The 22330-nt window shown below is 50.6% G+C and overlaps 8 protein-coding genes across 8 annotated transcripts; 4 read left to right on the top strand and 4 right to left on the bottom strand.

Annotated features, from left to right (window-relative positions):
* Positions 1 to 54: 54 nt before the first annotated feature.
* Positions 55 to 1369, bottom strand: BO88DRAFT_366904 (NADHX epimerase). The gene is made up of 5 exons (XM_025704057.1): positions 1186 to 1369; positions 1006 to 1114; positions 884 to 949; positions 722 to 816; positions 55 to 564 (listed from the first exon to the last, which is right to left on the bottom strand). The coding sequence occupies exons 1-5, from the start codon at positions 1267 to 1269 to the stop codon at positions 133 to 135; spliced, it is 786 nt and encodes a 261-aa protein (XP_025562401.1). The 5' UTR covers positions 1270 to 1369; the 3' UTR covers positions 55 to 132.
* Positions 1370 to 1600: 231 nt separating this feature from the next.
* BO88DRAFT_454295 (mitochondrial 37S ribosomal protein bS16m) lies at positions 1601 to 2128 on the top strand (the record flags this gene model as incomplete). The annotated part of the gene is made up of 3 exons (XM_025710798.1): positions 1601 to 1677; positions 1793 to 1988; positions 2090 to 2128. The coding sequence occupies 3 exons, from the start codon at positions 1601 to 1603 to the stop codon at positions 2126 to 2128; spliced, it is 312 nt and encodes a 103-aa protein (XP_025562400.1).
* A 5013-nt stretch (positions 2129 to 7141) lies between these two features.
* On the top strand, positions 7142 to 9165 carry BO88DRAFT_60829 (RNA binding protein). The gene has a single exon (XM_025713008.1). The coding sequence runs from the start codon at positions 7286 to 7288 to the stop codon at positions 9113 to 9115; it is 1830 nt and encodes a 609-aa protein (XP_025562399.1). The 5' UTR covers positions 7142 to 7285; the 3' UTR covers positions 9116 to 9165.
* Positions 9166 to 9511: 346 nt separating this feature from the next.
* Positions 9512 to 10411, top strand: BO88DRAFT_60837 (uncharacterized protein). The gene has a single exon (XM_025713009.1). It carries the CDS (start codon positions 9731 to 9733, stop codon positions 10301 to 10303), a length of 573 nt encoding a protein of 190 aa, XP_025562398.1. The 5' UTR covers positions 9512 to 9730; the 3' UTR covers positions 10304 to 10411.
* A 265-nt stretch (positions 10412 to 10676) lies between these two features.
* Positions 10677 to 12105, top strand: BO88DRAFT_454293 (mitochondrial 37S ribosomal protein mS45; the record flags this gene model as incomplete). Its single annotated transcript, XM_025710797.1, has 2 exons — positions 10677 to 11174; positions 11437 to 12105. 2 exons carry the CDS (start codon positions 10677 to 10679, stop codon positions 12103 to 12105), a joined length of 1167 nt encoding a protein of 388 aa, XP_025562397.1.
* A 1017-nt stretch (positions 12106 to 13122) lies between these two features.
* On the bottom strand, positions 13123 to 16190 carry BO88DRAFT_60598 (response regulator). Its single transcript, XM_025713006.1, has 3 exons — positions 14442 to 16190; positions 13688 to 14364; positions 13123 to 13623 (listed from the first exon to the last, which is right to left on the bottom strand). Exons 1-3 carry the CDS (start codon positions 16054 to 16056, stop codon positions 13237 to 13239), a joined length of 2679 nt encoding a protein of 892 aa, XP_025562396.1. The 5' UTR covers positions 16057 to 16190; the 3' UTR covers positions 13123 to 13236.
* A 796-nt stretch (positions 16191 to 16986) lies between these two features.
* Positions 16987 to 19044, bottom strand: BO88DRAFT_405461 (PQ-loop repeat-containing protein). The gene is made up of 8 exons (XM_025706878.1): positions 18710 to 19044; positions 18564 to 18598; positions 18412 to 18497; positions 18235 to 18325; positions 18050 to 18179; positions 17940 to 17996; positions 17830 to 17878; positions 16987 to 17746 (listed from the first exon to the last, which is right to left on the bottom strand). The coding sequence occupies exons 1-8, from the start codon at positions 18879 to 18881 to the stop codon at positions 17479 to 17481; spliced, it is 888 nt and encodes a 295-aa protein (XP_025562395.1). The 5' UTR covers positions 18882 to 19044; the 3' UTR covers positions 16987 to 17478.
* A 618-nt stretch (positions 19045 to 19662) lies between these two features.
* sho1 (osmosensor SHO1) lies at positions 19663 to 21513 on the bottom strand. The gene is made up of 4 exons (XM_025713007.1): positions 21064 to 21513; positions 20842 to 20997; positions 20659 to 20781; positions 19663 to 20595 (listed from the first exon to the last, which is right to left on the bottom strand). The coding sequence occupies exons 1-4, from the start codon at positions 21199 to 21201 to the stop codon at positions 20077 to 20079; spliced, it is 936 nt and encodes a 311-aa protein (XP_025562394.1). The 5' UTR covers positions 21202 to 21513; the 3' UTR covers positions 19663 to 20076.
* Positions 21514 to 22330: the final 817 nt, after the last annotated feature.

The raw sequence follows: 22330 nt of genomic DNA, 5'->3' as shown, positions 1-22330 counted from the left end.
ATATTAAGTTTCGTGTAGCGCTATGCAGATGATGTAACAACAATGTAAACTCATCTTATTCTGACCTTCATCTACCATATACCTAAGCCTAGCAGATAGGCCATTTTATTCATCAATTACCCGCTCCACCCCTCAAAGCTTTCCCTCAGTATCAACCCCCACTTCGACGATCTGCTCGATACCCGGATACTCCGGCAGATCCAAGTTATACTTAACCGCAATACTCTTCGTCAGAAACCGTCCACCCAGGAAATGCCGTCCCTTGTAATACTTCACGCACGGCTTCGGCGCAGTCAGACTGATGAGTGCCTCCGGCATGAACTTCGATCCCGGGCCTTCCTTGGGTGGGCCGCTCTCAATGTCCCAGGAACTGGGCGCATCGACGCTCAGAACGGGGATACTGGCTGTTTCGATTTGGGAGATGATGGTTGGGAAGGGTTCGCGGAGGGGTCCGCCGAATGAGAAGCCGAAGATGGCGTCGACGAGGAAGTCGGCGGATTTGATGGCTACGGGGAGGTCGGAGATGAATGGGACGGAGAGGTTCTCGAGTTGTGTTTTGAGGCGCTGTGTTGTTTGGTGAGGTTAGGCTGGAGTGCCTGGCTTGAAAATAATGTGTGTAGGGATGGAGGATGCATGCATATATATATATTTGCAGGGTGGGGTCCCAGCTTCATGTTTCGGGTCATGCCAATGACATGTAGGGCGATTACTGAGGGCTTACCTGGTAGAGCTCGTTCTTGCCCTGCTTTGGATAGTAAATTGAGGGTTTGTACCCATAGTGAGCTAGATGGCGTGCGGCTACTAAGCCATCGCCGCCTGAGAGGAAGTCAGAATCGTTGTTTGTTCTGTGACTGATGAGGTTGAAGGGTCGGTTGAGGCCTACCGTTGTTTCCTGGGCCACAGATAACCAAAACATCCTTACCCGAGCTTGGTGGATGAATGCGGTAAACTGAGATGTCAGAGTGCCTGGTTTTAGATTGTTGCTGGAAGGTGTCGCATTCTCACCGGCTTGAGAGACAGAGAGGCCCGCTAGTTCCATTAACTGGTCCAATGACCAGCCACCTATTTCCATGAGGTCTTTATCGAGAGATGCGGCATCTTTTGATGAGATGGCCTGTTTGTTGGTTTCTCGTGAGCCTGAGGTACTCTTCTTCTTAGGCGGAAAATAGTGAAGTTATTGCACACCTTCAATGACATCTTGGCGGATCTACTATAGTACCGAAATAATGCCGGGATAGGGTTCCGCCTGGGGAGTGCGGCACGGAACATACAATGGTGCCTTTTAAGTGCAAGATTGAGTGTGAAGAGTATGAAGCAGTACTTCAGTATACTCAATACAATGGATAAGTGTAGGAAATATTGCTAGGAGGAGCGATTCTTTAAGGTGGTGTAAATGCCATTGCATCATTGTTATCGGGCCCTCCCCACTGACCGACGCTAATCCGAATTCCGCAGTATCGGCCCGACAGATCTCCCGACCAGGCTGGAAACTGCCGCGGAGTCGGAGACTCTGGCCTGCTTGAGCTTGATCAAGTTGCCCTTTTGCTGTGCAGTCGCTCATCCTATTTTTGCTTTCCAATTGCAGGAATTGCTCGTCAAGATGGTCGTTCGCATTCGCCTCTCCCGCTTTGGAAACCGGCACCAGCCGTTCTACAACATCGTTGTTGCTCAGGCCCGGTAGGTAAATTTTTTATGGATCCCGGGGATCTGTATATCGCGTTTCGCGAGCGATTCTTTTGGGGTTTTTTAAGAGGTGTATGTGATCCGATGCTAATGGGGATATATTCTATAGGTCGGCTCGCGACTCGAAACCTCTTGAAGTTATTGGTACCTTCAACCCTATCCCGCAGCGCCCTACAAACCTGTCCGAGAAGGAGGCCCGCACCGCCAAAGCATACAAGGAGATTTCGCTCGACCGATCTCGAGCCAAGTACTGGATCGGTGTTGGCGCACAGCCCAGTGATGGCGTTTGGAAGTTACTAAGCCTCGTACGTTGCCCTGCCGCTGTATACAAGCATGTCCGCTAGTAGGAAGGGGATATGGACCTGATTTACGACATTGATTGACTAATATTCGGTACCTACTACAGGCCGGGATTGTGAAAGAAAGCAAGAATGTGAAGAACTGAGGCGTGGGATATCTGTTCACTTCGACATCTGTATACTTGCACGGTGCACTCACCTTCCAGCTTCCGTTGCTCGGATAGGGCGAGGCGAATACTGTCATTTTGGGGGACGTTGGCGAGGGCTTTTCCGGAGTGGAAGAACTTTTCTTTTCTTTTTTTTTCCAATATCATGCTACTGGCATTTCTCATGGCGTTTACTGAGAGCTATTCTCCTGGAATTGATTTATGGGTCGAGAATTTTATGTACATTATGTGAGTCGATTACGTGCTGCCTGAGGCCTCTGCGCTTGTGTGATATACAATATACATTTTATCAGGCCTCTGTTTCCCCTTTTCTCGGTATAAGCGTTCCAACGTGCAGTCAGATGCCTCATATTAGGTATGGCGGTTATGACTGGCAGGGATGAGGTTTCCGCACTGCATGAGCAGGCATACTTTCCTTGAGCCTGCTAAAATAATGCTAAAAGCCATCTCCGGGATCAGGCAGGGTTCCCATCTAAGAGGCGGACACAGAGGCAGAGAAGGTGGTCAACATTTCTATGCTATGGTCATGTTGAAAATTCCAGATGCAGTCTGGTAAATCTATAGAGAGGCCTGATATACATCTTTTATGTGTTCCTTTTTGCTGAGCAACAGCGGGCTCAATATGATCGAATCATTCATTATCCTGCTTAGTTAATAAGGACAGGGGGTTCAGAAAGTCCCGAGCGACTCCGTACTTTGTGCATCACTGCATGGCTGCTCCCTTGCGCTCAAGGCTGGCAGGTGACCATGCAGGCATCACCACTTGGCTTTTCCGTTAGATCAGCACTGTCATGAAGCAACGCCCAGATCGCCCAATCCGAGCCAACCACATCTGCGACAATGAAAGGGCGTTTGATCCTTGATGCACGTCTTCAGTTTCGGTGAATAAGAATGTGGTGAGAGATTCATAATAATCAGACAAAAGGAAAGTGTATGAAAGTTAAAGAGGTGTGTGTACTTTAGGCACTAGCTATCGCGTCTTATCAGTCCAACTTACATCCACGTATCAGAACGACGAGTCCAACTTGAGAAAATGAATTTCCCACCCCTCTCGCAAACCTGGCGTATACATTACCTAACCTGCATATCGGCATATAGGTGAAATAGCGCGTTGCTGGCATCTAGTCCTATGCTCCTGCTATGATACCTTGTAAATCCCGAGTCATCGGTGCCACTCCCTCAGCCGTCATCCATCCCGGGATGAGCGGCAACCTGGTGCACGGAGACATGGTACTCCGCAAACACTAGGGAGAAGTAAATATGAGGGGGAGGGAAAAAAACATGACCATGCCTTGTTGGTTTTCTTCCTCACTACGAAATACCGTTCATCCCCAGCACCCACTGGACACCTGAAAGGATTCCCGTTCCCCTCTCTCTCATTGTCCCAAATCCCAATCATTGCCCGCGCAATGAGGGTCAGTCATGGACCAATCCCGTTCTGCGGGCAAGGCACAGAACGCACCAGTCCCGAGTCCAGACGTCTGACGGACCGTGATGATTGGCTGTCGTAGGGAATTTCAGGTGGGAAGATCAGCGTCAGAGTTTGTCCTTCCCATGGATCTCTGGCAGCCACACACACCAGGGCCCGCCTCTCCCACTCATCCCTACTGAGGTACGTGATGGTACCTATCGACGCTCATGTGTGTTCATATTAGTTCGTGTATGGGGAGGTCTCATCTCAGCTAGACGTACAGTAGGCATCATGCCCGATTGGTCAATATTGTGATTGGTTGACTGGCTTGTTTTGAGGCCAAAAAACACCCAGGAAGGACATCCTGGTTTGGTTCTGACTATCCAATACCCAGGATAACTGACTAGCTTGCTATGCGCGCTAATCGCTATTTGTGCAGATAATAAGAATAAGTCTTGATTTCAGCAGAAGAAGAGAAGGTGGTAAGCATTTGCGCTTCTGAAACTGCCACCGATTTTGTCAGAGTGATGATGAGTCTTGTTATTTTATTTTCCCTTCATACGGTCAGCTGAGAGCATCGCCTATACATTCCGTCCATGGTCCATGGTGCCGAGGCAGTTCACTCAATGAGCCTGTTGAGGGCAAGCAATTCGGAGGTTTTAACGTCATGTACCCAGAACCAAGCACATTGGGGCAAAGAAAAACATTGTGCCCTAGGCGACTAGATCTGTAGGCCTTTACAGCTAAGTACGAGTCTGGACTTTGACTCGAACGGTTACTTGTGGGCTTCGGAGTGGATCGCTCGATTCTGTTTGATTATGTGCAGTAAGCTAGGAAGCCTTCGGGCTGTAAGGCAGGATGGCTCTTTCGACATCCATGGGTATGCTCCGCGGGGTGGCTTTTGTGTCGTACAGAGCGATAACCCCCCCGTGATCAGGTGGATGGGGTAAATAGGGTTCCTATAAACACGGTTGGGATGATTTTGCCTTTATCACACGGGAAAGGTCTTCGTCATATATCTCGGGGGGGCCATGAGTCAAGAGGAGGACTACGACTCATGGTAGTATTCCAGGTAGGACTGGGAGGGAGGTGAAGGGGAAGGCTGCAGTATAGCCCCATAAGTGCAGGCATTAGATGATGGCCAACTGTATGGGAGGATTTATGCGAGAACCCCACCTGCGATTGGGGGAATAGTAATCGATTCTCAGCCGTTTGAGCTGACTGGTACAATCGGATAGATGCGTAGGTTGGTAGATGCTAGCTGGATCTGGATCTTCCTGACTACTGTAGGTTCTTGACATTGATGTTGTTCATCTTTATTGCTGTCCGCACCCTTGTGGTTCGATTGTAATATACAGGTAATAGTCGTTACTACTTAGACTACATGAGTTTACCTGAGCAGCCCCAAAATTGGATGAATGTATCATAACTATGGCCTCGGCAACTGAACTGAGGCAGGTTGGATGTCGTGTTGAACGTGAATCTCTCTGCCTTTGAGAGAGGGCTCCTGCCTCCCCTATTTGCCACGCCCTTTGGGGCGTTCAAGACACGCACCTGTGATGTCGCATCCGGATGCTTGTTCCCTCCTTTGTTTCGGTTGTTTGCGTGAAGGACTGCCGCAATCGGGTGGTCTTCCTTGGAGGGAGGGAGTTCGGATGGTCTGGATGCGAAGATAATCAATTCCCAATGACACCTAGATAGAAACAGGTGAATTCATCGTTCGACAACAGCGAAACCATGTAAATTTGGATATGACTAAACAGCAGTTGGTTGATCGATGCATGGATGAAGGAACAACTTTTCCAGGCACACACGGCCACCGGACAGATCCAAAGCACGCCAAAGCAAGCATCAGCACGGGATCGGCTGGCACTCCATTGATAGCGCGTCGTGTCATCTTAAACTGCCGGGTCGCGCTTCAGCTGCAAGCGCTCGTTGGACGGCGCATCTTAGTCACTTTTTCCTTTTTGGACCCGTTCTAGTTCGGGGATTAGTCGACAGGCCTCTGGCCTCAAGGGACTCCCGACTGGCCATCGCTTCATGGAACGGAGCCACTGTCTCGATCCGTGGACCAGACCAGACGAGACAGAAGACGGTCGGTCGGTCGGCCGTCCTCAGTCAACTTGCTTTCTCTCTACTGTCTCTCTGACGCTTTGGTTTCCTTCCCTCTTTCGCCCCCCTTCAACTTTACTCGATTTCCTAGTATTCTTCCACACCCCCCTAAAAGTCCAAAAGGACCGGCCAGTCCACTCCCTAAATGTAAAAATGGACCGTTCCGGAACTTGACGTTCATTCATCTTTCTCTTCACCTTATTATTAGTTAGTAGTAGTATTATTATTAATTTCCATTTATTTTTTTTTTTTAAATTTTTATTCTTATTTTGATTCGCATTATTATTAGTATTATTCTCACTACGCAGTACTACCAGATAACTACACCTACTCCTACGTACTACTATCTACTCCAGAGATACACCACTACCCATTTCGCCGGATCCTTTCTCTCCATTTCCAGTTTCAGTTCCTACGGTTCCTTACGCCGATTGCACGGCAGCCTTTCCTCTTCCTCTTCCTCTTTCCTTCTTCTCGTTCCCTTTCCATTTCCCTCTCTCCCCCATCTTCATCGTCATCATCGTCATCATCTATCCATTCCATACATTCATCCACCTAACCAAATCGATCTATCGATTTCTTTCTTCATTGATTACTACAGTCAGAAATAACTCGATCCCATTCGATTAACGGATTCTCGGGTACTACTACTACTACAAAACAATTTGGACATTGATTTGATTTGACTACATCGAGTCCTACTACTAAACAACTACTACTGCACTACACCACGAACTAAATCACTACCACCACGCATTCTACCAACGACTGCCTACGGCACTTACTTAACGCGCCTCCCCCTCCTTCTTTCTTCCCACCACCCACTCATTCCCTTCCCACCACTCACTCACTAAACCCACTAATACTACGACTTACTACTTGACTTGCTACCAATCTCTCTCCCTCCCCCCCTCCTCCCTCCCTCCCTCCTCCTCCCACCCCCAAAACTCAACCCAATCTAACTTTATCCTTCCCCCGAACGGTCTTGGTCGTCGCCGTCCTTCCCTTCCTCTCTTTCTTCTTCCTCTTCCCTTCTTCCTCACCCACCCTCCCCCAACTTTCTCCTCCTACTCCCCCCCTCCCAATCCTTCGCCATCTTCCCTTTCCGTTCCCGTTCGCGTCTTCCATTCTCCCCTATTCTACCTCTACCTCTACCTTCCCAACTTCTGCCTGTACCATTTACATTTTATTATATTTCTGAGTCGCATAATCATTCCTTTTGCATTTGATTATCAATTCATTTTTCCTTCTTCCATTCCCATCGTGTGTGGCCTACTTCTTGTCTCTCCCTCGGACACTCGGTCCGTCGCATCCTTACCTCCTTAAACACGCATACCGCGAGTTCAATTGCGCGTGTTGATCCATCGCACTTTTGCTTCCTCCCAACGAGATTGCGTCAGAATTCTGATCCTATAATCTGGTTGATATACCATTTTATATTTTCTACATTGTTCCTGACGCTCCTCTGGCTGAGCCCCTCCAGCCTCTGTCCCATCATCTGTCATCCGGTTGCCTCCCGCACTCCCTTACCTTCTTGGAGGAGCCCGTGCTCCCGTCCGCTCGTGGGGTTAATCGATCGAGTCAAACGCTTTTAGAATTTCGGTCCGTGAGGCATGAGTGGCAGTTCGAATCAGTCAACCCGTACGAGTCCAGGCTCCTACAGCACTACTCAGCGCACGCCCTCGGTCTCTTCGGGCGCGTCGCCTACCCACCAGCCGCTTTCGGCCTCTCAAGCGCCCGCGACGGCCCAGAATGCGATGTCGACCGACGTGTACAATACGCCCGCATCGCAGGCACCAACTTCGTTAGGTCCTTCGTTTACCTACCCTTTCTCCCCGATCGGCCCCTCTTCCACTTTTGACAACGTTTCCTCATCTGCTATGCGTCTGGGCGACTCGGATCGGTCGGCGCAGGGCCTGAATGGCTTTATCCGACCGACAAATGGAACAGGTGGCGGCGCGATCCTTATGCGCAAACTCCCGCGCAACACCAGTCGCGATGCTCTGCGCAGCATGCTACTCTTTGCCAAAGACTTTGTGGATGCCGACTTTGTGCCTTCCGACGCTCCGGAGGACAACGGATACTTGTGTGCGGTCGCGCGCTTCAGCACCCTGGCTGCTGCGGAAGAAGCACGAGCACTTCTCGACGGCAAACCGAATTCGAAGAACGACGCCACCATGATTGTGGAAATGTTTTACGGCTCAGTTGGTTCCTCCTTGGTGCCCAGACGAAACACGATCGACCACACCGCGACTCGGGGCTTACTGGGACATGTTAATGGAGGTTTACCGCGACAGTCGTCGCGCTTCAACGGGACTTTTCAGACCTTGGAGAAGTTGAACGCGACTACTGCTACCTCTGGCGATACCCTGCCCCCATCCGAACCTGGCTCCCGTCTCCACAGTCTCTTCTCCCCCCAGTCCCCGATCGGCAACGGCGTTCCCGAGCTTCCGCGAGTCAGTGGCAAATCGATGATTGATCAGGATATTGATGAAGATACTGGAGAGCTGCTCAAGGATCCCGTGGGCTATGCCGAAAACGGGCATTCGTCTTCTGTCTCTGTCCCTCGACGTTCCACGAACCCTCAGATTCTGGGTAACCAGTTTGCCAACATGTCTTTGACTGGCAATCTCAATTCCCCTCCACTACCGAATTACAACCAAGGAGGAAACGCGCACGTCGGCGTTCCAAACCCTCCATCGACCTTTCCCCAACCGATGAACAATAACATCGGCACGGGCCATGTGTTCCCTTATGGCAATCCGCATGTACCTCGCCATAGTCTTCCTGCAGCCAATCCGAACGACATGAACCCTCCATGCAATACATTATACGTGGGAAACTTACCTCCCGATACCTCAGAGGAAGAGCTGAAGGCTCTCTTCTCTAAGCAGCGTGGATACAAGCGTTTGTGCTTCCGAAACAAACAGAATGGGCCGATGTGCTTCGTGGAATTCGACGACGTGGGCACCGCTGGCAAAGCCCTGAACGAATTGTATGGCGTGAAGTTGTCCAACAGCATCAAGACCGGCATCCGTCTAAGCTTCTCGAAGAACCCTCTCGGGGTCCGATCAGGACAGCCCGGCTCCATGAGCGCGTCTAATGCCATGGCCTCTCAAGGTGGTGTGCCTGGGGGTAGTAGTCTTGGTGGAATACATAACCACATGTTTTCGACGGTCAGTGGACCGCCACCGGGCCTGTCTGCGCCTCCAGGCTTGGTCCCTCCCGTGGCAGTCAGGAACAACGGTGCCATGCATCCCTCCGGGAGTCCAAATGCACCATTGCCCAACAACGGTACTTTCAATGCCAATTCGGGACTTGGAATTCGGACAAATCCGATGAACGCAATGGTGTCCCCGCCACCTCAGCTCACCGGCGGAGCTTCGGGACCCAATGTGGGTGGCTACAATTCCTACTACCCGGATTATATGATGGGTCGGTAGGAAGGTGCACGTTTCTGTGGAGATAATGTCCGACATGCTTGATGATCACTGGGCTACCTGGCGCATTGGGGGTTGTTATTGTTTCTATTTCATGAGCTAGATCAGCATTTGGAGGCTCGCCTTCCTCCTGGGAGTAAGGACCACGGGGCTCTCGCTTTTTCAGCTTTGCTTTCTATGATTGTATTCCATTCGTTTGCTGTGCACTCCGATAGCATGGGATCAGGGGCGCTGTTACTATACATGTCGTGTTTGTTGTTTTTCTTTTCTTGGGTGGGAGACATTGCATTTGTGCGCGTATGGGTTTCTTCTTAATACGTCCAGGAGCCCGTGTGGATTTTCATTGCCAACTTCGCTTGTTTCACTTGCCCTGTCGTCATGTTTGCACTACCTTCATACCCTGTGCCGTGTTGTTGCGTTATCTATTCAGATGTTTTCCTAATAGTTGCTTTCTCTGCCTTTCCTTCCTATGAGAGGGGAGGCTTCGATTGCCTGTCCGTTCTTCTCTATTCTTCTGTGCGTGCTATCGTCTACATGTGGGAAATTGCCGATCGTTTTGCTTGATTAAACCTTTCAGCCCTTCGTTTGACCCCCTCAATCACGCAGGATGGGAGAAGGATGCGTTGGCCGAGACCAGAAAGCCAGGAAGCACGGAAATCCCGGAGGGAAATCCTTTGTACTGGATCTTGTTTGAGCTACCGACCACCCTCCCGTGTTGTATTACATTGTTTGCAGCCTTCATCTGGACAACAGCTAATCATTGTGCGGGGCGTTTACCTGGGTACCTATACACTTGAGATACATTTCTGGGACGTCATCTATCTGTCTTACTCTGATCATTGGGCAAGGGGTGTATCCCAAGGCATGTGTTGGCTGCTGCTGGCCGCCTGGGATTGTAGCGCATTGTTCCGTCCCTTATTCGCATCGTGTTTTGCAGCGTTGTTGCTCTTCCGTCATTGCTTGGGTTATATGGGAGTCATGGAGGCTATTACTACCCTATTTTATTTCTTCGTCACCTTTGCTAGTCTTGATTCTTCTATGTGTTCCCTTTGCCGGGGGGGATCTGTTGATGAGCGGGAAATTACCCTGGAAAAGAGGCGTGTTGAATTTGCTTCCCTTCTTTTAACTTCGCGGGAAATTGCTCTACATGTACCAGCTTCAACAATGGAATTGCACCGGTCATTCATTTAAAGAACGTTTGACAGTCATAAACCTGGAGGGAGAAAGTTCGTAGTTCCTGTTGGGAGCCCGTGGGGAATGAAGCCGAAGCCAATAGTAAGAATTGCCGGCGGAACCGTCCAAAGCTTCCTCCCCAATCGGGCCAAGCGCCGCACCACCGGTGGCTTCACGTGACCACCACCGCGCCGAAAAGTTTCTTCCTTTTCTTCCGTCGAGTTCGTGCCTTTCTTCCCATCCTGAACCTCCATATCATCCACCCTCCTCCTTCCCCTCCTCCACTAAACTCCCTATCCCGTCAATTGGATTGCTTCTGCTCGGAATCTGGTCCATTGACGTCGGAGATCCTTGTACACTAACCCACTCACCCCCTGTCCCCTTGAACAACATGGCACCCCGAATACAGAACTCGGTCGTCTCCAACTCTCTCCTCCCTTACCTTTCCACATCATCTACCTCATCCTCCTCCACATGTCTTCCCAGGCTAGCTACCACATACCCCTCATCACATGAGTCATGGCATTCGTGTCGGTCATTTTCTTCCACGCCGGCCCCTCAAACTACTAGACGTCGCAGAGAGATGTTTGCGTGGCTCAACACCGACGCAGCTAAGTTGAGAACCCATACTCCAGGCTCAACAAACTACCTCATTCGGACCAATCCCAAACTCAAGGATTCGCCGGTTGTCGAGAACAGAGTTTTCCCGGCAAATCCTGCCTACCGCTCAGAGAGCATTCTCAGTGAGGAGCTGCGGACGGAGATCTACAACCGGGTAGTAATAAATAAGAAGAGCGTGCGTGCTGTCAGTGTCGAGCTGAAGGTCGACATGAGGAGAGTCGCTGCTGTAGTCCGGCTGGTCGAGTTGGAAAAGCGGATGGAGAAACAGGTATGTTTACAGATCCTTCTAAGTCATCACCAATGCGTTCCCCCTCCTACCCTTATGCTTTTCAAAGCGGACATACCCGCGGTGTGCAATGATGAGAAAAATTATAAATTCGATTAGTCTTTATGACCCAGTTGACTGGGAATGGTTACAACGCCTATTTTTCTGATATACACCGATTCTCTCTTGTTGTTTTTACTATCACAAGCTCTGATCATGCTGCCTGTACTTTGGTCGAACGCAACTAACAGATTTGTTGTTTCAGGGTAAACCCTTGGCTGTGCCCTACGCTCGTGCCATTCATGAAATGATTCCCGTAACGCCTCCCGAGCAGGCCCATGAAGAAATCAACGACCTCCCCGTCCACCGCCTCACCAACCCTCAAATATTCTATCCCGTCTCAGAGTCCCGCCAATTCAACCGTGTTGACGCTGGCCGTGTCTTCTCCGCTGCCCCGGCTTTAGAACACGAGCAGCTTGCCAAGGATGTTGCTAATCCCTCTGAGGCCATCAGCCGGATTACACAGAATCCCTCGCGCATCGAGCTCGTCGGCAAGGGCGATGAGGAGCATCAGGTCCTCCAGGCGGCGGACGTGCGTATTCCGCACCCGCACATGGTCACAAGTACCCGTGACATAAACGAGGTGCCGAATGAGATTCGCCAACACCCCAAGCTCTACAAGGCTCGCCTCAGGACGCAAGACGCTGCCGATCAGGAGCGCAAGCGTCTCGTTCAGGAGCGTAAGGAGAAGCAGACGCAGCGTGTGCAGCCCGAGGATTCTCGCTTCGAGTTCCGTATCAACGACGTTGTCGTCAGCCAGGAAACCACCGGCAAGGATGGTCGCAACGCTCGGGCTCCTGGTCGCAGATACGGTGTCCCCAGCTACGACCGGAAGAAGGGCCAGGTCAAGATCCCCACCCGTGTGGAGGTCTAAGCTTGCTACAAATCTTGACCTTGGATTACACCCCCCTTCTTTCTTCGTCAATCATGTTTATTTCCTCCCCAATGACATGAAAGATCCCTGTATAGCCCGTCCATCTCGCAGTGCGGTATGGATGGTGGATGTATTTGTATGCCCCTCTTGGTTGCCTTGTATTTTCAGCTGTACGATACAGCCTTTTTCGACTGGTTGATCGATTGATATTCACCTTTTTGTCCGAAGAGCTTGTTCGGTTACTACCCCACCCATTCTTATCTCTTTATTTCCTCTTCTACTGGGAAGCCATGAATATGTATCTATAGCCCTTTTACTATTATCTATCACCTACCTACCTCTCTTCGGACCGGATTCTTCAATACTACACTACTTATATAAGAGTTGAACAAGATATATCTGTCTCTAATGTGTGTTTACTTTATTATATGATCAGTACACCGTCCCAGTGAGAAAAACATGATAAGAGAAAAATAAGTTACATGATGGTGATAGTATATAATTCAAGGAGGGCAAAACCACCCATCCAATCGACACAATGATCTATGTACATCAAGAGCAACTCTACGAAGCAGACACAAGACACAAGAGATAGAAGGCCAAGTCCCTTCAAAGGCGGCATACATGTAGATGTATAAAGATGATAAGAATGATAAGAGTGATAACAGAAAAACGACAAAAACGACATCTCGATTCGTATGCGTGAGTATGCCACCCTCTTCCTTCCCTTGCCCTTTTCCCAAAGCAACCAACAATGGAAAATCACATATCAGAGACGCCTGTGAAGCTGATCACGAACGAACAAACAAAGGGAATGAAGTGTATGACAACCGCGTAGGGGGGGGGGGGGGGGCCGCGGACGCCACGCCAGGAAGGCGAAGAAGTATAATAAGAAGAAAATAAGATCGACGATTGGCTATGCTGGGTATCCATTGGAAGACGCAAAATAGCGGAAAATGCGGTTTTGGAGATGAGATGAAATGAGAGAGAGAGAGAGGGAGGGAGAGGGAAAGAGATAGAAGATCAAACATGCACGTGATGTGCTCAATCACACAGGCGCGCAGCAGTCTGACATGTGGTCGATGTGATATTATCCCCGTTAGAAGGAAATTTGTATAGCATGAGGATCAATTAGAGTGCATCAAGATCTGCAGGCCCGTCTGGAACAGGGACTGATGTTACGGGACTGGCAGGTGAGTCCAAGCCCTCGCCGCTACCACTGCCGGAAGAGTCTTCGGGTGTAACGTCGATGGGTTTAGGGAAACTGGGGGTTTTGCGGTCCTTCTTGGTGGCTCCTTGACTCAAAGTAGAGGATGGGGAGAGTGGTATAACAGGGGACTGTTTCCGCGAAACCCCGTCTCCGCCAGTTTGCATGGGACTCGTATGGCCATCAGACGTGGGCGAAGGCTGAGTGTCATCGGCGTAACCGCGCCATTTGCGCCAGCCTTCAAAGTCGATCAAGGCTTGCATGCAGCCCCATTCTGTCACTTTCTGCTCCAGCCATTCAAAGCGAACCGGCTTCGCAAGATGTTAGCATGTTGCGATAGAAGCGCGAAAATGAATGATAGTCCTATATGCTTACCTTGGTCAAAAAGTCGTTGCAGCCAGCTGCAAGAGCCTCATGACGATCGCTCTGCAGACTGCTCGCGGTCAGGGCTACAATAATGACGGGACTTTTAAACAGAGACAGATCGTGTAATGTATCCTCTGCCTTCAGAGGTTCCCGACTGCCCGCAATTGCCGAGGGCGAGGCCGCATTGGCAGTGGCAGCGCTCGACCGCCCGTCCGCAGTCTTGGGAAACACACCGATACCGTTCAGGCGTTCGAGCCTGCGGATCTCCTTGGTCGCATCAAGGCCGTTCATGACGGGCAATTGGATATCCATCAAGACAAGATGAAAACCACCCTGGCGCCACTTGTTCACCGCCTCTTCACCGTTCGCCGCACACTTCCAGCGAACGCTGAGACGTTTCATAAAAGCTTCCAAGAGACGTTGGTTGATGTTGTTGTCCTCTACGATCAAGACGTTGATGGGCGGTACCGTGCCCTCGATGAGGCCTCCAAAGACCCCGCTCAATGCTTGTGCTGCGCTGGTCTTCTTCGGCTTCGCGGAGGATGTGGAGGGACGTGGACGCGGGGATGCCCCGCGTGCTGGAGGGGTGAGAGATTTGGCCTGAGGGGATTCTGGCGGCGGGCCTGGCGGAGTAGGGATGGACGGAGCAGGCTGCGGAGGGATACTGCTGGGGACGATCCCGGCGTCTACTCACAAAATTAGCAAACTTCTTAGCAGTTGCACACGACGTCTCGTAGCTCGTTAAAATTTAGAGTTGACCAACCTTTCGCTGTTGGCGCCTGATTGAGGATGGTGGGTGAGTTTGTGGCATGGCGAGTCAGGGGCGGCCGACGGGGATGTCGAGATCCGCGACTCCCTGGAGAGGGCAGCGGAGGGGCCATTCCTGTCGTCAGTATTGAGATTGATTGGGCGGGATGAGCATTAACACTGGCAGACGAGGTTGACGGATGCGTCGGCGGCGTGGGAACACTGGGATTCGCCGGCATGAGCGGAAAGTACTCGCCATGCTCGCCCGGCTCGGAATGATGGTGGTTGTAGTATACTGAATGGCGTGGAGAAGGTTTTGGAGTGCGACGCGAAGGGATATCGATAATCAAAGCTTCCTCGATAGCTTGACCACCGGGGTAATATGAGTCCACCACGCTTGCCAGCGGCTCCTCCGGGCTTAGCATCCGATCAGGAGTAGCCTGCCTGTTCGATCCATCTCGCGGAGTAATGCGAATGACAATATCGGGGGCATCGAAGGTTCTGCCAAGCGAGTTCGAGTACTTCAGGATCACCTGGTCCCGTAGCTCGTCCACCAAGCTATCGAGCGAGATGGGGACCAAGGTGGCCGACCCGCCTGGCCGCTTGACCCAGATCTTGCGAGACATGCCTGTACTGTAGGTGGCGGAGCGACCGTTACCGTTAGTCTCAGGCTCTGCGGTCAAACCGGGATCCAACAGGCTGTTGATCAGGTGTTGATGAGACGGGGCCAGCAGCGACTGACGACGGGAGCCTAGACTGGGACGCTTTGGGAAGGAAGGAGCGGGAGTATGGTTGGATGAGGACTGAAATTCTGGTTCGACCGACGGAATCTCCGTAACGACATCTAACACGGGCAACTGCGGCTCCGCGACCGTAGGCCCCAGGCGATCGGAGCCTTGAGTTTGGCCAAACGGAAAGGAGGCTGAAAGAACACCACGATCAGAGACAGGGGGAGGAGGGGTAGGAGAAGGCGAAGGGAGCAGATCTGGCGATAGAGTTGTCGGGGGTGGGGAAAGGACGTGCTCGGAAAAGGGACCGTGACTGTGACGCCTGCAGGGCGCGGGGCGAACACGATCGCAAGAAGTCGTCGCGTCCAATTGCTGACGCTGGGGGGAAGCACTGGGACCAGCACCGGCACCGGCACCTGGAGGAACGAGGAGCGAGTGCCGTTGTCCCTCACGTTGTTCCGCGACCGGTTCGGGGGGAGAGGAGGATTTCGATTTGAAGTTGCAGTTCTCCAACTTCTCGACCTGCTTTTCTTCCTCCTCCAACGATCCCCTCGACCGCCCGCCTTTCGAGCCAATCACCGATGTCCGCCTCCCTTCAGCTGCACTCGCCCGATCGTCCTCTTCTGGCCTCTCCTCCTTCTCCTCCTCCTTCTTCTTCAGCTTCAAGGCTTGGGGCACAGCCTGTAATGATACCGCGCGCCGGTTAGAACTGATGGGTCGCGCTGGGGGGCAATCCGCGATCGAATCGTCCAATTGTCCGGGGGCGCAACTCTGTTGGGCGTGAGCATCATGGGGATCGTTCTCGGCAATAATGTCGCTGGTGGCGGCGGGAACGGACGATGTTGACGACGATCGCCGCAATAACAGCTTTGCCTTGAGCTTGGCCCAGCGACGGTCTGGCATCGTGCAACTGCATAAAATTGTCCCTCAATTCCCCGTGTGACAGGTCGATGGTCCTTTTCAAGTCTGCCTCCTTTGCTACCGCAACGCAGAGGGGAGAAAAGAAGCGGACAATCAGCAGCTGACGAGATAGAAGCCCCAAGAAGAAAAGATAACGAGAAGCAAGAAAAAGCAAAAGATGATACACCCCAAAAATAAATATAAGATCGTGAAAGGAACGACACGCGGGAAAGGTCAGTGAACCCTCCGCCGGTCCAAATGGCATCCAAGCATGAAGGAGAGACGGGGGAAATGTGCAGCAAACAATGGGCCACTCGGCATGACTCGATCCAAAGGAGCAGTACTAAAGTATGGAGTAGATGGGGAAGAAGATGGTAGTAGATACGATATTGAAAAGAGGGAGGGGGCGAGACTAAAAAAAGTAAACTAAAAAATGAACGACGGCAGAGACGCGGCCGGATGGATGGGGGAGAAAAAGGAAAGGTGGATGAGAGAGACAAGGAGAGCGAGGGAGGGACAAGAGGACTGTGCTGTTGTGCAATACAGAAATAGTATAGCGACAGTAATCAAGATATGGAGAAGTGGATAGCTTAAAAGATGACCACAAGAGAGAGAGGGGGGTGGTGGAAGGGAAACAGCCGTTCTAGACTGGGATTGAGGAGAGGGGATGCGCTAACAGCCAAATAATCAAAGGCGAATAATCATGATAAAATAGATGATAATAATGACAAAATGACAATGACAATGGACAATAGACTACTATACCCAAGACAGCATCAGAATGATTATCATCATCCACAACCTTTAATATTACTTACTCCATCCGGTTCGAGAACTTTACAACAAAGTCAGGGGAACCCGGAATAGAATCCAAAAAAAGAGCTCGGTTTTCTTTTTATTTTTTTTAACCCACGCTTGGACCCGTAAGAGCACCGGGCTTCCCTCGCCATTTAAATAAGTGTCAATTTAAATAATAATCTCCAGCTCAAACCCTCAAGAAAGAACCTTTCAACGCAACCCAACGGCAGGCGCAAAGGTTTGTTGTCCGCGTTCAATTGCATGACTAGCGACATCCCAAAGGCAAACTAAGATCCCTTAGCACCGTTCAGCTGCCACGACGCACATGCATCTCTGTCCAGCGGCCTGTCCGCAACATTCTCGTTGCGTTTCAGGCCCAGAAAATGGGTCTCGATGCATGACTATCTATCTATCTATCCATCTATCCATTTCCTTTTTTTTTCTTATGTAGTAGTCGTAGTTGCCTCGCATCTTTCGGACCGTTGGGCGGGTCTCGGGTCGAGATGCGATATCTCAGATCTGTACTCCGTAGTGTAAGTTAAGTATAAGTAAAAGTACTAAATCGGCGAATGGCAGATGCACCCGCAACGCCTATCACCTGCCACCCATTTTCCGCTGCCACGGATTTCAGGCACCAGTAACATTTCCCTCCGAAATGCTTTGCGTTACTTTCGGCTCCGAAGGCTGCTGCTGCTGCTGCTGCTCAGGGCTGTTGTTCCCTCGGTGATGAGAATCGATCCCATCTTTCTTATTATCCTGGGTCGTTTCGACCCGATTTCGCTCCTCCAGCACTTCATCGATGCTTCTGCCAGATGCCTTGGCTTCCTTGCGTACTGCGCGATACCGAATCCGCCAGATGATATGGCTTGCATAGATCCCTGCTTCGAGGACAACCCTATGTGTCATACACCCGGGTCAGCCAGTCCACAATTAAGTAGAACTAACGTCACTGAAAGCCCGTATATCCAGCCAACTTACACGAGAATGTACATGATCCCTCCAAGAATATCGAACGATCCCTGGGCAGCTAGAAACTATCATTAGACCTCACATGATACAAATCAGGTCCCATGCCAGTGCAAGCGAACCTAGAGCGAACAGCGAGAACAGTCCTCCAAGGGTATCAATGGATAAGAACACCCAATCTGCGGACAATCAGTAATGTTTCAATCCCGACAAGACACAACTGAATACTCACTGAACCCAATTACCCGACCATCTCTTTTCCACATTTCAAAATACGGCGGCACAAGCCCAGATGCAAGTAGAATTGCCGCAACAACTCCTACCACCAGGTCCGGCCAGGTCACGCCCTTATTATAAGGTATCTGAACAACGACATAATCAGCCCCAGTTCGAACCCAGGAAGTAGCGGAAACAAACCCTCAAAGTGAGAATCAACAACGCCTCAATCCCACCGAACAACATCGCCGTACCCACAACTAACGACGTTGTCTTGAGACAAGTATAATTACTATAATCACACAGAAGAAACATTAACAACCTCCCAATCCAAACCTCATCCCACCAACAATAGCAGAAGAAACAAGGACCACATACTGATTATAGTATAATATCTGGCCCCAACTCACCAGCGAGAAAAAGCCAAAAATCTGCGGCTGAATCTGTAGCGGTAAATTGACCTCCTGCGAGCACCCTCATTAGCTCCCTCAAGTCAAACTGGATAGATCACCAAAAACAATGTTACTCACCTGCAAGACCATATAAGCACCCATCGGCACGGCACCTGTTCAACAAAGCATCAACTCATCAGGTTAATCTTCCAATCCCATACCATGCATGCTATACAATCACAGAAAAATACAAGAAACAACATGGATTATGTTCGAAAACGCACAAGAAGCCCACAAAAGCATCATCAAAGGCGGAAACCCATCGGTTTTCTTCTGTCGCCAATTATACCAGATCTGAGGGATCAGCTGGATGCACCAGAGGACGGTGCCAATCGTGCCTAGGACATAGGAGGCAACGGTGATGTTGCCGTCATCACTATCGCTACTAGCAGTCATAATGCAGTGGGTGGGTAGTGGTGCATAACAATTAGAGACCGATATCGGTGTGTATGTGCAAACGGCAGAAGTAGTAGTAGTATGGCGACTTCAATCCAGGATACTACAAGCAATGAGATATATATATATATATATATATACAAAAGAAGAAGAAGAAGAAGAGGTATCCTAAGGAAAAAAAGTTAAAGAATCACTACTGCCATCATCACCGCTTCCCTTGCAAACTTATCAAGCGAAACGATCGAGCGAAATAAAGCCTGAAGAATTGATGGTCCGGGGCAAGTTCCGCCGTCAGTACTTGTAGTGGGTGGGCATAGTACTATCCGCTGGGTCTGATAGCGGAGGGAATAGGAAAAGGGGCATATCATTGGACAGAGCGGGGAGATGGAGAAAGCAAGAAGCACCGAAACTAGGACGAGACGGGTAAACCAGAGGAGAATTCAGGGAGAAAAAGTTCTAGACGGGGACTGGGCTCGGGCGGAGTATTCGGGAACGGGTGGATGAATTCCAAGGAACACAACCTGTCTGGATGGGCCGCTCCACGATGCGGGACTGCGAGAGAGAATGGGTTTGGATGCAGCGGTTTTTCTGATACCTCATGTCGGCCAGCAGGAAAGTTAATCGCTCGACGCACGTGGTCGCGGAATAAGATCGGTCAATGGATGTTTACTTGATTTCAATATATCTATCCTGCTTATCTACGGATGCAGGAGATCGAATACGACCTGTCTAGATTGACTCGTGCGACGTATCGTTCATTTTTGATGAACAGTCAGGAGGTGAGAAGATAGCATAGCATTTAAACACGGACTCATTTCCAATAGTAACACGAAAGAGATATAACCGTCAAGGATGAGGGTGCTTCTGGGCACGATCAAAACAGATCCGAAGGCCATACATAACATATCAACAGCACAAATTCCCGCTGAAGGAGTCGGGGAGCACACATAATTCAAATATGCCAACACGCACAACAAAAACGAAGAGAAATGTCTCTAGTGAACGACAAATAAACCAACAGAATACACAGGGCCATCAAAACGTAACATGACTTCGCGAACCAGAATCACGCCGAGTGATACTACTCGAAGGGTATCAAAAACTGATTTTTCTCTCGCGAAAATAGCGAGAACCATGACAGACCAGAAAGACAGAAGAAGGAAAGGACGTGACACCGTGGGTTGCTCTGCATCGATCACAGCAAGATCAGGTAGTTGGATGGAGCAATACCGGTCTCTCCGGTGGCCTTCCTGGCCTGCCACCATCTACCGCTCACATCGGACACCTCCAAAATCTCATGCTTGGTGAAACTGATCTCATTGGCGTCTTCGGGGTTGGCCTCATACGAATAGATGGCCTTCGCACGGTACGGATATTCCGTTGGCTGGGGAACCTCATCTGGTGTGCCATTGTTAGGCAGGTTCGTGGCGGACGGGTTGCCGAAGCGGGGCTGCGAGGAGCTGCGGTGTTCGGAGCCAGGGGCTCCACCGGGGTAGCCCGACACGGGGGAAGAAGTCTCAAAGCCATTGAGTTGAGCGGACGTGTACATCTGCGGGGGCTGGCTGGATGTCGTCTCGGGTCTATTGCCGAAGGCGGTTGACATAGGCCTGCCATTTCCATACGAGCCAGCACCTTCCTTCTGAAGGGCGAACGAATCGATGAAGCCGCGATGCGAAGCCTGAGGGCTAGATCCGAAGTAGAAAATCCAAATGATCTGCATCAAAGGTAAGTCACGTACTGCCTAGTGGGGTCTGTGTCGGGGCTGTTTATCACTTACAATAACCATAGCCAAAAGAATGAACCCAGCACCAGCAGCTTGCGATGCGGCGCTGTTCGCATAGACCAACGAGTTGATGGAGATGGTTGTAATGACAAGACCAGCGGAAAGATACCCCACGATCTGCCATAAGTCAGTACGAAGGGTTGTCGAAAGATTGGGTTAGAAGCAATGGCGACATACCGCTATGTTGTAGACGGTACCAGTATCGGTGCCGAAGACAAGCGCCATACCAGCAATGCAGCAAAAGGAGTAAGCAACAGCCCACCACGAATAGGTGGGGTATCCGCCATGTACGCCAGTGACAATGGACGAGATGAATGCGATCAACCAAGCCAACTAAACGAAGAAAAGGTGATTAGCCGTGAACCCGAGCCATCGTACCAGAATGGATTGAAATCATACAATGGAGATGGATGTGGTCGCGAGCGCAAAAGGGTCGCCCAGAATATTGCTGGCTCTGAAGCGCGCCATTTTTCGTGGAGGCTCAGGATAGGTATATGGCTTCTGGAAGGAGGGGGAACGCGAAGAGTAAGCCACCATGAATGTGGTTCGAACGAGGTCGCGGAAAGTTATATAGAAGCGTCCGGAATGGGAGGATGCTGTTCAAGACGCGACGCGACGATGACTGTGAAGGCCCCGATGGTGTATATGGACAGTAGCAGAGAAGGTCCTTCTATGCTTTTAATTTGTCGAGTGAATGACGACTTAGGTCGGATGTGATCTGAGAATGGGAAACCCGTCGAGTGTGGCAATGAGCGTGAAATCCGACCAAGGTGGAAGAAAGTGTCCGACTACAGAGCAATTAGCCAGGTGCTCAGGTGGGCGAACGTGTATGATCAAGGAACATGCAAGTTGATCGACGGCGCACGGAGGACATCGTGAGGAACGACAACAACGCGATCCCCAAGGAGCCTCATGCAGGGAACAGGACAGAAAGGTAAAGCTAACGGGTGCGACCAAAACTCGAAATAAGATTTAGAGGAACAAGAACAAGGATCGACGCATCACATACTTCTGAGACAGACAGGTTAAATGAATGTGGAATGGCTGAGGGTCGGCGAAAGGGGAGGAAGAGAAGCAGTGGCACCGATCGTCTCAAACCGGCGGAGCAATCGAAGGAGGGATCGAGGAACAAGTGCTCGGAGAGGTTGGTTTGGGTTGGTGTTCAGACAAGCCCACGGAATGCCCCTTGCAGAAGCACGAAGAGAAACAGCAGCACCAGGCTGGAGAAGAACGGATAATGATGAAACGTTAGTGTCGAAAAGAGGCGGATGGAGAAGCAGAGGAATGAATCAAGAGAAGCGGGAGACGGAGGAGAAAAAAGAGGGGAAAAGAGGGAAAGAAACAAAAGGAGATAGATGAAATAGAGATAATAGAGAAGAGAAGATGGGGGGTGGAGGAGGGGTGAAACGAGTGAAATGAGTGGGAAAGAGAAAGAAAAGTCGATGGGGTAGACAAGCCGACCGGATAGAGGAGAAGGAAGGATGAGAGAGAGAGAAAGAGAGGAATGGGAACGGCTGGAGATGGAGAAAGGCGAGGCCCAAATCTGGAGGGAGCCGTGAGCGAGGCCTACTTAGTTCCAGGTTCGAGGTCCGGGAAAAGGAGATGATGGATGGGTGGGTGGATGGATGGATGGATAGTGGATGGGAATGGGGACAATTGGGTGGAA

Source organism: Aspergillus vadensis, assembly GCF_003184925.1.
Source record: "Aspergillus vadensis CBS 113365 unplaced genomic scaffold BO88scaffold_13, whole genome shotgun sequence".
NCBI lineage: Eukaryota > Fungi > Ascomycota > Eurotiomycetes > Eurotiales > Aspergillaceae > Aspergillus > Aspergillus vadensis.
Note: the sequence above shows the minus strand (reverse complement) of the source record. Positions and strands in the feature narration are given on the sequence as shown.

What these genes read in the sequence shown, in the direction of transcription:
- sho1 (XM_025713007.1), bottom strand. Translation starts at nt 21,201, where the DNA reads ATGGTGGCTTACTCTTCGCGTTCCCCCTCCTTCCAGAAGCCATATACC. An exon ending in GTACCGTCTACAACATAGCG is followed by an intron (nt 20,782 to 20,841) that starts GTATGTCGCCAT and finishes GACTTATGGCAG; the next exon opens with ATCGTGGGGTATCTTTCCGC. An exon ending in TTCTTTTGGCTATGGTTATT is followed by an intron (nt 20,596 to 20,658) that starts GTAAGTGATAAA and finishes CCTTTGATGCAG; the next exon opens with ATCATTTGGATTTTCTACTT.
- BO88DRAFT_60829 (XM_025713008.1), top strand. Translation starts at nt 7,286, where the DNA reads ATGAGTGGCAGTTCGAATCAGTCAACCCGTACGAGTCCAGGCTCCTAC.
- BO88DRAFT_60837 (XM_025713009.1), top strand. Translation starts at nt 9,731, where the DNA reads ATGCGTTGGCCGAGACCAGAAAGCCAGGAAGCACGGAAATCCCGGAGG.
- BO88DRAFT_60598 (XM_025713006.1), bottom strand. Translation starts at nt 16,056, where the DNA reads ATGCCAGACCGTCGCTGGGCCAAGCTCAAGGCAAAGCTGTTATTGCGG. An exon ending in TCAGGCGCCAACAGCGAAAG is followed by an intron (nt 14,365 to 14,441) that starts GTTGGTCAACTC and finishes TTTTGTGAGTAG; the next exon opens with ACGCCGGGATCGTCCCCAGC. An exon ending in GCAACGACTTTTTGACCAAG is followed by an intron (nt 13,624 to 13,687) that starts GTAAGCATATAG and finishes CATCTTGCGAAG; the next exon opens with CCGGTTCGCTTTGAATGGCT.
- BO88DRAFT_366904 (XM_025704057.1), bottom strand. Translation starts at nt 1,269, where the DNA reads ATGTTCCGTGCCGCACTCCCCAGGCGGAACCCTATCCCGGCATTATTT. An exon ending in CCTCTCTGTCTCTCAAGCCG is followed by an intron (nt 950 to 1,005) that starts GTGAGAATGCGA and finishes CTGACATCTCAG; the next exon opens with TTTACCGCATTCATCCACCA. An exon ending in GCAAGAACGAGCTCTACCAG is followed by an intron (nt 565 to 721) that starts GTAAGCCCTCAG and finishes CAAACAACACAG; the next exon opens with CGCCTCAAAACACAACTCGA.
- BO88DRAFT_405461 (XM_025706878.1), bottom strand. Translation starts at nt 18,881, where the DNA reads ATGACTGCTAGTAGCGATAGTGATGACGGCAACATCACCGTTGCCTCC. An exon ending in GTGCTTATATGGTCTTGCAG is followed by an intron (nt 18,498 to 18,563) that starts GTGAGTAACATT and finishes GGGTGCTCGCAG; the next exon opens with GAGGTCAATTTACCGCTACA. An exon ending in CAGATATTATACTATAATCA is followed by an intron (nt 18,326 to 18,411) that starts GTATGTGGTCCT and finishes GTGTGATTATAG; the next exon opens with TAATTATACTTGTCTCAAGA.